Source organism: Capra hircus, chromosome 15, assembly GCF_001704415.2.
Source record: "Capra hircus breed San Clemente chromosome 15, ASM170441v1, whole genome shotgun sequence".
Lineage (NCBI taxonomy): Eukaryota > Metazoa > Chordata > Mammalia > Artiodactyla > Bovidae > Capra > Capra hircus.
Genome location: NC_030822.1, coordinates 54,711,793 through 54,728,157, shown reverse-complemented (window position 1 = coordinate 54,728,157; position 16,365 = coordinate 54,711,793). Strand labels below are relative to the sequence as shown.

Sequence of the window (16,365 nt, the reverse complement as noted above, 5' to 3'; positions counted from 1 at the left end):
TGTCAATATGTCTTTTAGAATTGAGTTATTATATAATATTTATACACTCATAGTTCACCCCATTACATTCTGATTTCTATTCTTACTACACTAGGGAAACAGCTCTTTAAGACTACTGAGAACATCATCACAAAGTCAGAAGTTACTTTTCTGTCCTTATCGTAGTTGACTTTTCTACAGCATTTAACACTAATACTTTTTAAAATTTCTATTTTCCTTGGCTTTTTAAATATTAATTTATTTTAATTGGAGGATAATTACTTTACAATATTGTGGTGGTTTTTGCCATACCACAATCGTCTTTCATCAACAGTGGCTTTTTCATATTTTGTGGCCTCATTTTCAACTTAAATACTGATGGTATGAAGGGTTTCACCCTTAAACCTAGTCTTTCATCCTTAAACATACTGATGACTAACCACTCATCCAGGTTGCTCCAGATGGCATTATTTCATTCTTTTTTACGGCTGAGTGGTAGTGCATTGTATATACATAACACATCTTCTTTATCCATTCCTCCACTGATGGAATAGTCCATCGTATATACGTACCCCATCTTCTTTATCCATTCCTCCATTGATGGACATTTATGTTGCTTCCATGTAGTGTATTGTAACCAGTGCTGCAATAATCACTGGGGTGCATGTAGCCTTTCAGGTCAGTTTTCTCTGGATATATACCCAGGAGTGGGAGTGCTGGATCATATTGCAATTCTATTTTTAGATTTTTAAGGAACGTCCATCCTGTTCTCCATTGTTTGTACCAATTTACATCCCCAGCACTGTGTAGGGGTGTTCCCTTTTCTCCACACCTTCTCCAGGTTTTATTGTTCATAGACTTTTTGATGATGGCCATTCTGACCAGTGTGAGGTGACACCTCACTGTAGTTTCAATTTGCATTTCTCTTATAATCAGTAATGTTGAGCATCTTTTCATGTGCTTTTTTGGCCATCTACATGTCTTCTTTGGAGAAATGTCCATTTAGATCTTCTGGTCACCTTTTTTTTATTGGGTTGTTTGGTTTTCTTTGACATAGAGCTACATGAGCTGTTTGTATAATATTTTGGAGATTAATCTCCTGTTGGTTGCTTCGTTTGCAAATATTTTCTCCCAGCCTGTGGGTTGTCTTTGTGTTTTGTGTATGGTTTCCTTTGCTGTCCAGAAGCTTCTCAGTTTAATTAGGTCCTATTTATTTTTGTCTTTATTCTCATTACTCTAGGAGGGGGATCAAAAAAAATTGCTGTGATTTATGTCAAAGAGTATACTGCCTATGTGTTCCTAAGAGTTTTATAGTGTATGGCCTTGTATTTACGTCTTGGATCTATTCTGAGTTTATTTTCATGTAAGCTGTTAGAAAATGTTCTAATTACATTCTTTTACATGTAGCTGTCCAGTTTTCCCAGCCTGACTTATTAAAGAGACCGTCTTTTCTCCACTGTATACTCTTGCCTCTTTTGACATAGGTTGGGCATAGATGCATGGGAGATGATCATGTTATCTTGTGTTTTCTTTTATTGATATATATGACATGCACACATATCCAATATTCATGTATGGATGTGAGAGTTGGACCATAAAGAAAGTTGAGCGCCGAAGAACTGAAGATTTTGAACTGTGATTGCTGAAGACTCTTGAGAGTCCCTTGGACTGCAAGGAGATCAAACCAGTCAATCCTAAAGAAATCAGTCCTGAATATTCATTGGAAGGACTGATGTTGAAGCTGAAGCTCCAAAGCATCGGCCACCTGATGCAAAGAACTGACTCACTGGAAAAGACCCCGATGCTGGGAAAGACTGAAGGCAGGAGGAGAAGGGGACAACAGAGGACAAGATGGTTGGATGGCATCACCAACTTGATGAACACGAGTTTGAGCAAGCTCCGGGAGTTGGTGACGGACAGGGAAGCCTGGCATGCTTCAGTCTATGGGGTCACAAAGAGTTGGACATGACGAGCAACTGAACTGATTATATTCATGAACTCTGATACGGTGAACCAACCTTGCATTCTTTGCAAATAAATAAATTCTACTTGGTCACAGTGTATAATTCTTATATGCTGCTGGATTTTGTTTGTAACTATCCTTTTGAAGAATTTTGCAACTATGTTCATAAGAGATACTGGTCTGTAGTAGTTTTTTTATTTCCCTTGTGATGTCTTTGTCTGGTATTGGCATCAGGTATATGTCAAGTATCAAGTATACATACATCACGTACACCTCCTCTTCTATTTTTTAGAAGAGTCTGTGAAAGTTTGCTGTTATTAGTAATTCTTTTTTAATATTTGGTAGAATTCAGCAGTGATGCCCTCTGGACATGGACTTTTTTATGTGTGGTTTATGATTACTACTTCAATCTCTTCACTTGATATAGATATATTCAGATTGTATATCTCTTGAGTCAGTTTCAACAGTTTGTATCTTTCTAGGAATTTGTCCATTTTATCTAAGTTATACAATTTGTGAATATATAATTGCTCAAGTATTCCTTTACAACTGTTATTAATTAAAGATCATTAGTAATATCTCTTCTTTCATTTATGATTCTACTGATTTGAGTGTTTCATTTTTTGCTTGGTCAATCTAACTAAAGATTTGCCAATTGTGATGACCATTTCAAATACGCAGCTTTTGGTTTCATTGATTTTTTTCTATTCTTTCATTAACTTCTGCTATAATTATTTCCTTCCTTCAGCTTGTTTTAGGTTTGGGGTGCTCTTACTCTTTCATTGTCTTAAGATAGAAGACTAGGTAACTGATCTTTCTTACTATAGGCATTTTATGGTTATAAACTTTTTTTTTTACTTTATTTTACTTTACAATACTGTATTGGTTTTGCCATAGTTATAAACTTTTATAATTTTTCAGTTATAAACTTCCGTCTAAGCACTCTTTTAGTTGCAATCCATAGCTTTTGAAATACTGTCCTTACTTTCATTCATTTCAAAGTACTTTCTGAATTTGCTTTTGACTTATTCTTTGACTCATTGCTTACTTTAAAATACACTGTTTCAATTTCACATATGTGTGACTTCCCCAAATTTTCCTACTATTCATTTCTCATTTCATTCCATTGTGGCTATAAAACATTTTGTATTACTACTAAAACTGAATAAGTTTAAATTTTATGGAGGTTTGTCTTATGACCTAGCATATGGTCTATCCTTGAGAATGTTCTGTGTTTACTTGATAAGCATGTATATTGTATTGCTATTAGATGGAGTATTCTATCAGTATCTGTTAGGTGTAGTTGGGTGTTGGTCGACCAAGTCTTATTTTTCCTTGTTGATCTTCTGCCTAATTTTTCTATCCATTATTGAAGGAGGGTGTTGAAGCTTTCAATTGTTGTCACTGTCTTTTTCTTCCTTCATTCCTGCCAGTTGCTGTTTGATATATTTTGGTGCCCTGTTATTAGATACATATGTTTATAACTGTTACAGCTTACTATACTAATGTATTACCTTCTCATCATATCCCTTTTCTTTTTTTCCATCATATCTCTCTTTATATCTAGTAAGTAGAAAAAGAAAGTCTCTTGTGTTTAAAGTCTATTTTATCTGATATCAACATAGATATTCTAGCTTTCTTATCATTGCTATTTGCATGATATAACATTTTCCATCCTTTCACTTTCAGTTTATTCAGTTCAGTTCACTTCAGTCGCTCAGTCGTGTCCAACTCTTTGTGACCCCAAGCCTCACAGCATGCCAGGCCTTCCTGTCCATCACCAACTCCCGGAGCTCACTCAGACTCACGTTCATCGAGGCAGTGACGCCATCCAGCCATCTCATCCTCGGTCGTCCCCTTCTTCTCCTGCCCCCAATCCCTCCCAGCATCAGAGTCTTTTCCAATGAGTCAACTCTTTGCATGAGGTGGCCAAAATACTGGAGTTTCAGCTGTAGCATCATTCCTTCCAAGGAAACCCCAGGGCCGATCTCCTTTAGAATGGACTCGTTGGATCTCCTTGCAGTCCAAGGGACTCTCAAGAGTCTTCTCCAGCACCACAGTTCAAAAGCATCAATTCTTCGGCGCTCAACCTTCTTCACAGTCCAACTTTCACATCCATACATGACCAATGGAAAAACTATAGCCTTGACTAGATGGACCTTTTTTGGCAAAGTAATGTCTCTGCTTTTGAATATGCTCTCTAGGTTGGTCATAACTTTTCTTCCAAGGAGTAAGCATCTTTTAATTTTATGGCTGCAGTCACCATCTACAGTGATTTTGGAGCCCCCAAAAATAAAGTCTGACACTGTTTCCCCATCTATTTGCCATGAAGTGATGGGACCAGATGCCATGATCTTCGTTTTCTGAATGTTGAGCTTTAAGCCAACTTTTTCACTCTCCTCTTTCACTTTCATCAAGAGGCTTTTTAGTTCCTCTTCACTTTCTGCCATAAGGGTGGTGTCATCTGCATATCTGAAGTTATTGATATTTCTCCTGGCTGACGTACTCCTTTTCCTATTTGGAACCAGTCTGTTCTTCCATGTCCAATTCTAACTGTTGCTTCCTGACCTGCATACAGATTTCTCAAGAGGCAGGTCAGGTGGTCTGGTATTCCCATCTCTTGAAGAATTTTCCACAGTTTATTGTGATCCACACAGTCAAAGGCTTTGGCACAGTTAATAAAGCAGAAATAGATGTTTTTCTGGAACTCTCTTGCTTTTTCGATGATCCAGCGGATCATGTTTATTGGTATCTTTAAATTTAAAGTATGTTTCTTGTAGATAGCATACAATAGACCACGTGTTTTTATTCAGTTTAACAATCACTGCCTTTGCATTATATTATCCCACCCATTTACACTTAATGTAATTACTGATAATGGATTTACGTCTGCTGTTTTACCTTTTGTTTTCCATATAGTTTGTCTATTTTAGTCTTCATTACTGCTTTCTTCTGCATTAAGTGAATATTTTCTAACAAAGCATTTCAATTTCTTTAATGACTTTTGCATTGCAATTTTTGAGGGTATTTTTTTAAGTAACTACTTCAGTGTTTCGCATGTATATTTTATCTTACTCAAATGAGGTTCTGATTTTATACCAGCTTAATTTTGATGGTTACATAGAAGTGTTTCTCCTTTATAGTGTCATTTCTTTTACCCTCTTTTCTAGTGTTTCTATAATAAAATTACATTGATTAATGCTACAAATCCAACAATACACCACTATAATTACTTCTGTGTCATCTATAATGAATTCCTTAGGCTAATGCAGTTTTTCTCACACACACACACACCACCTCCAGTGTGCTGCTATTGACAAATATATTACACTATAGCCTTAATAATGTATTTCATATTTATTTTTAAATACATTAAGAGAAAAAAGCAGAAAGTATGTGTCACTTCTGTCTTTTATGATTACATGACATTTATTGGTGCCCTTTTTTTCTTGTATGAACTCAAATTACCATGTGAGGTCATCTGCTTTTACCTTGAAGAACTTCCTTTAGCATTTCTTATAATGTGGCTCTGTCAGCAACAAAATCTCTCAGCGCTTGATTATCTGAGAAACTCTACTTTGCCTTCATTTTTGAAACACAGGTTTACTGGATATAGGATTTTAGTTAACAGGTTTTTTTTCTTTTTCTTTCAGCACTTTACAAATGCTATCCTATTGCCTTCTGGCCTCCATCATTTCTGCTGAAAAGTCTACTACCAAAACTTAAGGAATTGCCTTTAAGTGATGTATCATTTTTCTCTTGATGCTTTCAATACCTGTCTTTAACTTCCATTACATTTACTATGATATATCTGTTTGTGGACCTCTTTGTGTTTACTACTAACTGGATTTTGAAGAAATTCCTAGATATGTAGGTTATTGTTTTTCAATGAATTTGTGACGTTTACAGCCATTACTTTCCTGCATATTTTTCCTGCTCCTTTCTCTCTTCCTTTGGTGCTCCCATTATACATATGTTGGAGCATTTGATTGCACCTCTCATTTCTCTGAGGGTCTGTTCATGGTTCTTAACTCATTTTTCTCTTTGCTCTGCAACTGGCATTAACAAGCCTGTGTGCATGCACGCCTGTATGCATGCATGCTAGGTCGCTTCAGTCGTGTCCAACTCTTTGCAACCCTATGGACTGTGGCCCACTAGGCTCCTGTGTCCATGGGATTCTCCAGGCAAAAATACTGGAGTGGGTCGTCATGTCCTTCTCCAGGGCACCTTCCCAACCCAGGGCTTGAGCCCATGTCTCTTATGTCTCCTGCATTGGCAGGTGGGTTCTTCACCACTAGTGCCCCCTGGGAAGCCCTATAACATGTCTGCTGCTGCTGCTGCTGCTAAGTCACTTCAGCCATGTCCGACTCTGTGCAACCCCATAGACGGCAGCCCACCAGGCTCCCCCGTCCCTGGGATTCTCCAGGCAAGAACACTGGAGTGGGTGGCCATTTCCTTCTCCAATGCATGAAAGTGAAAAGTGAAAGTGAAGTCACTCAGTTGTGTCTGACTCTTCATGACCCCATGGACTACAGCCTACCAGGCTCCTCCATCCATGGGATTTTCCAGGCAAGAGTACTGGAGTGGGGTGCCATCGCCTTCTCCTATCTATCTACAAATTCACTTCCTGTTCTGCAAGTTCAAATCTATAGTTAAGTCTCTCTGATACACTTTAGTTATTTTACTGTTCAATTCCATAATTTCTTTCAATTATTTTTTATAATTTCTACATTTTTACTGATATTCTTATTTGAGTGACCCTGTAATCATATCTTCTTTCACCACTTTAACTGTGGGTTCCTTTAAGTCTGTGAACATTTCCATTATGGCTAAAGTCTTTTCTTGATAAATATGGTCACTCTGACAGGCAGTTTCTATGGCCTGCTTTTTTTTCAGTAAATGGGTCATACTTTCCTTTTCAGTAAATGGGTCATACTTTCCTGTTTCTTTATATGCTTCACAGTTTGCTATTGTTGGAATATAGATGTTTTACATAATACATTCTGGCACCTCTAGGTGCTCCACCCTTCTGGAGAATATTATTGTTATCTGTTTGTTTAGTGACTGACTGGTTTGTTTTAGTGAAGTTTATTCCCCTATACAAGTCAAATCCTCTAAATTTAGGGGAAGTTTATTCCCCTAAATCAAATCCCTTACGATTAGAAAATGGAAGTGAGAAATAGATTTAAGGGAATAGATCTGATAGACAAGAGTGCCTGATGAACTATGGACAAAGGTTTGTGACAATGTACAGGACACAGGGAGCAAGACCATCCCCAAGAAAAAGAAATGCAAAAAAACAAAATGGCTGCCTGAGGAGGCCTTACAAATAGCTGTGAAACAAAGAGAAGTGACAAGCAAAGGAGAAAAGGAAAGATATACCCATCTGAATGCAGACTTCCAAAGAACAGCAAGAAGAGATAAGAAAGCCTTCCTCAGCAATCAGTGTAAAGAAACAGAGGAAAACAATAGAATGGGAAAGACTAAAGAGAAACACTAGAGACCTCTTCAAGAAAATTAGAGATACCAAGGGAACATTTCATGCAAAGATGGGCTCAATAAAGGACAAAAATGGTATGGACCTAACAGAAGCAGAAGATATTAAGAAGAGGTGGCAGGAATACACAGAACTGTACAAAAAAGATCTTCACAACCCTGATAATCACGATGGTATGATCACTCATCTAGAGCCAGACATCCTGGAATGTGAAGTCAAGTGGCCTTAGGAAGCATCACTACGAACAAAGCTAGTGGAGGTGATGGAACTCCAGTTGAGCTATTTGAAACCTTAAAAGATGATGCTGTGAAAGTGCTGCACTCAATATGCCAGCAAATTTGGGAAACTCAGCAGTAGCCACAGGACTGGAAAAGGTCAGTTTTCATTCCAATCCCTAAGAAAGGCAATGCCAAAGAATGCTCAAACTGAACTATCGCACAATTGCACTCATCTGACACACTAGTAAAGTAATGCTCAAAATTCTCCAAGCCAGGCTTCAGCAATACATGAACCGTGAACTTCCAGCTGTTGCAGCTGGTTTTAGAAAAGGCAGAGGAACCAGAAATCAAATTGCCAACATCTGCTGGATCCAAAAAGCAAGAGAATTACAGAAAAACATCCATTTCTGCTTTGTTGACTATGCCAAAGCCTTTGACTATGTGGATTACAATAAACTGTGGAAAATTCTTCAAGAGATGGCAATACCAGACCACCTGACCTGTCTCTTGAGAAACCTATAGGCAGGTCAGGAAGCAACAGTTAGAACTGGACATAGAACAACAGACTGGTTCCAAATGGGAAAAGGAGTACGTCTAGGCTGTATATTGTCACCCTGCCTATTTAACTTCTATACAGAGTACATGATGAGAAACGCCGGGCTGGAAGAAGCACAAGCTGGAATCAAGATTGCCAGGAGAAATATCAATAACCTCAGATATGCAGATGATACCACCGTTATGGCAGAGAGTGAAGAACTAAAGAGGCTCTTGATGAAAGTGAAAAAGAGTGAAAAAGTTGGCCTAAAGCTCAACATTCAGAAAACAAAGATCATGGCATCTGATCCCATCACTTTATGCGAAATAGATGGGAAACAGTGGAAACAGTGGCAGAGTTTATTTGGTGTGGGGGGCGGCTACAAAATCACTGCAGATGGTGACTGCAGCTATGAAATAAAAAGACGCTTCCTCCTTGGGAGAAAAGTTATGACCAACTTAGACAGCATATTAACAAGCAGAAACATTACTTTGCCAACAAAGGTCCATCTAGTCAAGGCTATGGTTTTTCCAGTAGTCATGTATGGATGTGAGAGTGGGACTATAAAGAAAGCTGAGTGCCAAAGAACTGATGCTTTTGAACTGTGGTGTTGGAGAAGACTCAAGAGTCCCTTGGACTGCAAGGAGATCCAACCAGTCCATCCTAAAGGAGATCAGTCCTGAGTGTTCACTGGAAGTACTGATGCTAAAGCTGAAATATTTCGGCTACCTGATGCGAAGAGTGGACTTATTTGAAAAGACCCTGATGCTGGGAAAGATTGAAGGCAGGAGGAGAAGGGGCCGATAGAGGATGAGATGTTTGGATGGCATCACCGACTCGACAGACATGAGTTTGAGTAAACTCCGGCTGTTGGTGATGGACAGGGAGGCCTGGTGTGCTGCAGTCCATGGGCTCGCAAAGAGTCAGACATGACTGAGCGACTCAACTGAACTGAATTCCCCTATACATAGTGATCAGCTTCTGATGCTATTCCTCAGGGAAGCACACATCCTTGTTACATCCACAATTACCATCAGACCACTGGATCACCATGGTTTGGGTATAGCTCTCTTCCTGTCTTTCTTTAACCATGCCCAGCTGTTAAAATCCAAAAATTGTGGCTGGTTGCTCTATTATTTTCAACAATGCCCTAGAGCATAAACCGGTCTATAAACAATCTAATCAAATTCTCGTTCCTTTGAAGGAACAGGTCCTAAAATTAGTGTTTGATTTTTCTTCTGACCTTAGAAGGCTCTTGTGATGTTCTATTCCCTGGTTCTTGCTTGCAACTAGCTGGCTTATAGTTTAGCCTGCTCAAATCTCCTCTGAAATGCCTTTTACCACAACCTCCACTGTTTTTATGAGTGCCTTCAGGCTTAAACTTCTTCATTCTCTGTTGCAAATGAAGTCAGTTCCTACGGGAAGAAATTAGGAGCTATATGTGTTATGGTGTGTTTCTCCCTCTGGACCAATCTCTGAGCCAGGACTCTGAAGCTAGGCATGGGGACAATGGCAAAGCTTTCTTTGAGTAACGCTCCCTCTCTAGGAGCAGAGTTCAGTGCAGAGAAAGGGCGCAGATTCTAAATTCTCCCTGCTTGCCTCTCTTGAGATGACCTACTAGTTTATAACATAAAGCAAGAATGAGCTGGGTCCCAGTATTCTCGGAGTGCCTCACCCAAACTCTACAAGTATGACTTGGGCAGACGAAGGAGTCCTCACTGTTCAACTGTTCTAACCCATGATTCAGGAATAGGTAGCCAGGGCAGGATGAGAAATGTTTATGCCCCGTTCCTCCAGGAAGAAATCCATCAGTCTAGGTGAAAAGGGGAGGCCAGAGGGAAGGCCTGTGGTCTTGGCTGGAATAACCCTGCTGAGTTGGAATCTCCACCTCGCTGAGCTGGCTAGAAGGGAAGAAGGAAGTAGCACTGGCTTAAAGACCACAAGCTCTCTTATTTCTTACCAAATTTTCATAGATGTTCTTGAATAAATATTTCTTCAGTTGCTGTTCACCCTCAGAACCATTTCCAGAGACTTTAAATGGCGAAGTCTAGGGGTTTTTTAAATTACTTTCACCGGTTCCACTGGGGAGGGCAGCAGAGTGTCTCGCATTCTCCTGCCAGCAGTCGATCAACCACTCGCTCTATTACCCGGAGGTAAAGGAAGCAAAGTGCTAGGGCTCTCTATGTGCTATCTCATTTAATCGTCACAACTACAAGCGAGATATTACAGATCTGACTTTACAGGCCATGAATGTGAGGCCTGGAATCCAAGTGAAAAAGCAAATAGGTGGCAACAATGTGATTCAAAACCAGGCGCAGCTGCCTCCAAAGCGCATATTCTTGATTAAACCCATCCTTTCATCTCTGATACAGATACTTTTAAAAACGAGATCTCATGAGACACTTCTATCCTTGTGCAGGCACACAGTCATTTCTTTTGGTAACAGCAATTTCTTCCTCCTCCAGATCTTTTATAATAATACCATGAGAAGTACCATTCTATTTCCTCATGCCATGAGCTATGTTCCTGGCACAAAGAATCTACGACCATGGCATTGTCATCTTTTCTGTACTTTTGAAATTTGTTTTCTAAGGAACAAGGCAGATCTAATGTGCAGTGTGTTTGGTTCTTTGATTATTATGAATGTTAAGATGACAAGGTCTCTTTGCTCCCAAGATTGCCATTATACATAAGCAAATACAAAGCCAAGTGAAAACGTCATTAGGAAATGATACCTCTTTTTAAAAAGACTCACAAAAAAAAAGACTCACACTTATTTTGAAGATTATTAGATATAAAATGATCAGCTTTCAGTTTAACATGATATCAAAAAATTTTCAGTCACAACTCACCAGTCACTAATAAGAAAATGCCACTTAATGGTGATTTCATGCTTTTTAATATATATTAGGCACTTAGCAAGTGCCAATATCTTAAAAATTAAAAAAGTTCTTACCATCCAGACTTAAACCAAATCAAAATCTAAAAAAACAAACTAGATAAACCTAAACTACATAAGAAACCCTTTTCTATATTCACATGCCAAGAAGAAATAAAATTAAAAAATAAAAAGACATGTCAATCTAGGTTTGAAAGTTTAGTCTTTATTTGGCTCCATTTATCACAGCTACCAAAAGAAAAATTGAGGGGGGCCAGTTTTTACCACCTCAAAATGACATTATTTCCTGGTAACAAATTCTCCAGCTTAATTCTAATGTTGTGCTAAGTGTTAGAGGAAAAAAAAAACACAGTTACTGAACACAAAATCTCCTAAATTACAAGAATCACCAAAGAAACTGTGAACACATGGTAAGGAATAAAATTACATGTCATATTTAAGTAAACGTTAAAGAATGCATTAGGGTGAGACTGTTTGCTCCGAGAGACTCTTTCATATACAGCAGGGGCCCACCACATTTGAAGGGGTTCTGTCACATATTGTCACCCCAACTAGAATCTGGCAATAGGAAAGACCCTCATGTTCAGAGAAATGTTTTGTTTCTGAAGATCTTTAATCTCAACTGTCAACACCTGACCGAAACAAACAAACCACCTTTGCTAAGGAAACAAAGATGGTGAGAACTTCAAGAGGCGACTCAAAAATCATTGAAACTGCTTTGCTGGTAGAAGATGACAGCACTGAAGGACAGCCTCGAGTGCCAGCTGTTCAAGTGACAAAGGCGGGGAACAGCTATTCTAAGTTTGCCGTACTATGCTCAATCGCTGTTTAAAGAATGCAAGAGGTGTACTTACCGAATATTTCCCCTCCACTAGCATATTCTGTCACCAGATAAATCATCCGCTCTGTCTCCATGACCTGGTGCAAAGGCAGGAAAGTGAGAGTGATACAAATGAGAGGCTGGCGGCACAGCGAGAGGGACCGACAACTCTTTCTTTTGTCGTGTGAAGCGCTAACAATCATTTCTGCCTAAAGGAGACTTCAAACTTGCAGAGCTGGGAGGGAACAGATATAAACGTCATTAAGAAGGGGGGAAACAGGTATCCCTCCAAGTTCCTAAAAGTAGGAAATATTTACTACTTGAGAGAGACAGTGCTTGCCTTGTCCCAGCAGGCCTCGGCAATCTTTTAAGCTCCACAAAAAGACACAAAGACACTGCCAAGAACCAAAAAGTTCACATTTGGTCACCTGAAGTTTTGGATCATTGATCAGTTGAAGCGCAAAAATGTCCCTCCCAAAACCTAACCAAAATAAAACTTAGGGAGAACAACTGGAATCACTTAAGAACTACACAGATATTACATATAGCTGTGCTTTTTAAAAAATGGAAATGACAACTTTCCATTCAACAACCTCAAAGATATAAACTACTCATTTGTATTTTAATCTTAGTCTTTATTTTGCTACTTTTCTAAAAATTTGTGGTGTGTTATCAGCTCCTTCTTCCTTTTTACCTTTTCGTCAAATATTTATTAAAGTATTAATATATAAGTATAAATGTTCATTATATACATTTTAAAGACCTAGTATATAAACAAAAGACCAAAGGTTTTCCTCTGTCTAAGCCCTTCCATTATTCCATTAAGCCCTTCCATTTATTCCCCAGAGGAAACTCTGTTAATAGTTTATTTTATATCATTCTAGGGTAGTGGTATCCAACAGAAATACTATGTGAGTCTCACATACAATTTTAACTCTTCTAGTAGCACATTAAAAAAGTAAAAAGAAAAAGGTGAAATTAATTCTAATATTATATTTTACTATCATTAACATCATTTCAAACACTTTTAATTGTAAATAGCTCCGGTTTTTATATTTAAATTAATATTAAATAAAAGTAAAAACCCAGTTCCTCATTCAAGCGAGCCACATGTTAATACACAACCACATGTAGCTCGGGACCATCAAAGTAGGCAGCACAGTTCTATACTTTCACTATACTTGACAGTGAATTATTTTGTCAAATCATTCCCTAGTCACTTTGACATCTCTATACATTAATACCATTATAACAATAGATCTATCTCTTCTTTTAAATGGCATCATAGTACTCCAATGTATGCATACACATTATTTTAATTTTTCAATGAAACAACTGTCATTTTTCTCACTTTAACTTAAAAACTCTCTACAGACTGGTGATACTAGCCCACTGTTACATGTATCGCTTCCAAGCTCTCTATATGTTGGCTCATGTAACAAAAAGTAAGTATCCTAAACATAAGTAAGGGTTAAGGAAAAATAAAACAAGAAAAAAAAATGTCACATTGTATATCTCCTTTATACCAGGCCTTTTATGGACTTCCCTGGTGGTTCAGATGGTAAAGCGTCTGTCTACAATGCAGGAGACCTGGGTTCGATCCCTGGGTCGGGAAGATTCCCTGGAGAAGGAAATGGTAACTCACTCCAGTGCTCTTGCCTAGAAAATCCCATGGATGGAGGAGCCTGGTGCAGGCTACTGTCCACGGGGTCGCAAAGAGTTGGACACGACTTCACTTTCACTTTATTGACTGTAAATTTTTTAATTTTTTTAAATTTTGTTGAAGTGGAGTTGATTTACAATGTTGTGTTTAACTTTAGACTATTATCTTTTTTATTTTTAAGCTTTCCAGGAGTTCAAAAGCTTCCCTATATAGTTATCTAAATTTGGTTTACTCTGGAAGCCCAAGGAGACTGAAGCTTTAGCAAATGACATAAAAACTACCTTAATGCATACTCACCTTGGCAGCTCAGAATCTCCCATTAACAATATCAGCTGCCAGACAGCAAAATTCAAGCCTAAAAAAGGGCAATGTTCAAAGCCAGGGTTGAAAGTCTTTAAATCTGAAAGGCTAATGAAATCTTGGGCAAGAAAGGTTAACTTGCAGATTTCAGTGGTAAGGTTAATACCTATAAGTTAACCTCTTAAGGAAAGTCAGCCTTTATAATGAGCTCTACAACTATTAAAAGATGATTTATTTTAAAAAGTGAGGTCAAGAAGTTTACTGTCTGTCAGGATAGGAAGGAAGCATCAGCTCTGAACTTGCAGACACAGCTCTTCAGGCAACCCCAGGAAACTTTCATGGGTTTCCTTCTCAGGCACAATGGAGGTGTTGCTCAATATAACTTTGTGTGATAAAATTTCAACAATCCTGCTCCTGCTGATCTAATTCATTTCATGGCATGAGCAGGTGACGCCAGACAAGAGCCCTAACACTATAGTCTTAAACATACATTAATATCACGACATGCTTTCTTTTCCATAAAAATAGCAGACTGAGAGGTTGCCTGTTGTGCCTCAGATGTAACCTTTCCACTCTTACACATGATCCCAGGTCTGGGCCAGTAACCATTTACTGCAGACTAACAGCAGCAAACGAACTGAGTGGGTGGCCACTTCCTGCAGAAGGAGGTGTTGGCTGTTCTGGTAGAGAGCAGTGAGTAGGGCTGGCCTCATACACAGGCAGGGCTCATGGTTGCCAACACACTGCAATTTGAGAAGCATCCCAAAGCCCCACCTCTCCCAAAATATCCCTTCCACCTGCCTGCTAAGGCAAGGTCCTCCTCTCCTATCTGGCTTAAAATTCCAGCCATTAGATTCACTGCTTTTGCAGTAAGGCTAAGGAATCATTTTTGATGATGGCATGAAATATGCATGCTTCCTGGGAAGCTAAGTAAAGTAGAATAGAAAACTCTGCCATTATGCAGAGTCAGTCTCTTGGCTGGGCTTCTGTGGTGGCTCAGATGGTAAAGAATCCACTTGCAATGTGGGAGACCTGGGTTCGATACCTGGATTGAGAAGCCCCTGGAGGAGGGCATGGCAACCCACTCCAGTATTCTTGCTTGGAGAATCCCCATGGACAGAGCAGTCTGGCAGGCTACAGTCCACGGGGTTGCAAAGAGGCGGACATGACTGAGGAACTAAGTACGCATACACAGTCTCCTGGTTATCAAGGTAATCAAGCGCAACCTTAGAAAAACTATGTCTGGGACCCTATTAGAGTTGAAAGGAGACAGGTTCGACTGGTACAACAAGCCACACTGAAAGTATCCTTTGTGATAATTCATAAAATGATCACAGACATTGGTATTTCAATAATGCTGTGAAAGTTAATATTATTTTAATCTCTTTAAATTCTCTGTTCCTTTTGGGTTTCCCATTCTGCTTTAAGATTCTGACCTGAATAAATAGGTTCTCGTCATATTCTAAATAATCTTTTTGTGTAACTCTAAGAACGGCATCCAAGCTTCCCTAGGTGCTAGAGCTTACTAGTAAATCCCCAGGGGAAACTGAAGTACTGAGTTGGGGGATAACAGGGTGGGGAAATAGCAGGAAGAACATACGAACATAGAAAAAAAAAGTCGCAGATGTTCACCCACCCACCTTCTCTTCAAAAGTGGCCACAGACACAAGTGGCCACCATGGGCTCTTTGCTGCCCTGCACTACACCACTAGGGGTCCTACCTGGTAAAGCCTGATAATGTGGGGGTGGCAAAGCATCTTCATAATTTGAACTTCTCGGAAAATCTTCTTCAAGTTTTCTTCGTCCAGCTGGGTCTTATCAATGATCTTGATAGCAACCTGACAACAGAGAAAGAACATTCACTCATGCATTAGTAAAAAGCATTTACTAAGGAAAATTAAATCCACCTTAAAACATATTCCACAAAATACAAATTGCCATTATCTTGTTTACAGGACGTCAGTGAAGAAAATAAATTTACTCTTTTTAAAAAGACAGGAAATGGATTCCTAGCAAGTTAGTCTCAAAGGAACAGACTCCAAAAGCTAATGGGTCTTCTGCCATTTCTTAAATTGCTCCTACAGTAAAACCCCAGAACAAAATACTTCATTACCCTGCAGATGCGGTTGCAATCTAGGGAAATCATGCTTTGGTGCAGAGAACAATATGCAGGGCTTCTTATTAAAAGAAGCAGCTTATATGATAAGTAAATGATGACTTGGTAAGGTCTGACTAGAAGTTCCACAGGTGCATCCCACATCGCAGGAGGTGCTTCTGTAATTCAGTAACAGTGAGAGTAGCAAGGGTGGTGGTGGTGGCGGCAGCAGCAATTACTATATACTGAACTATATACTCTCCATATACTCTCCATTATACACATAGGATTACTATATACTCTCTATATACTCTACATTATACATATACAATTACTATGTACTCTCTATATATACACTATTACTGCATATATACTCTACATTATATATACAATTAC

The 16,365-nt window shown here is 38.9% G+C and overlaps 1 protein-coding gene across 4 annotated transcripts in view; it reads right to left on the bottom strand.

Moving 5' to 3' along the window:
• SIK3 (SIK family kinase 3) overlaps positions 1–16,365 on the bottom strand; it is a 264,167-nt gene that overhangs the window by 104,178 nt on the left and 143,624 nt on the right. For all 4 annotated transcript variants that reach the window (XM_018059745.1, XM_018059747.1, XM_018059746.1 and 1 more), the window contains exons 2-3: positions 15,596–15,712; positions 11,946–12,009 (exon numbers count right to left, since the gene is read on the bottom strand). In XM_018059745.1, the coding sequence (XP_017915234.1) occupies positions 11,946–12,009; positions 15,596–15,712 (181 nt within the window). The remainder of the gene's footprint in view (positions 1–11,945; positions 12,010–15,595; positions 15,713–16,365) is intronic.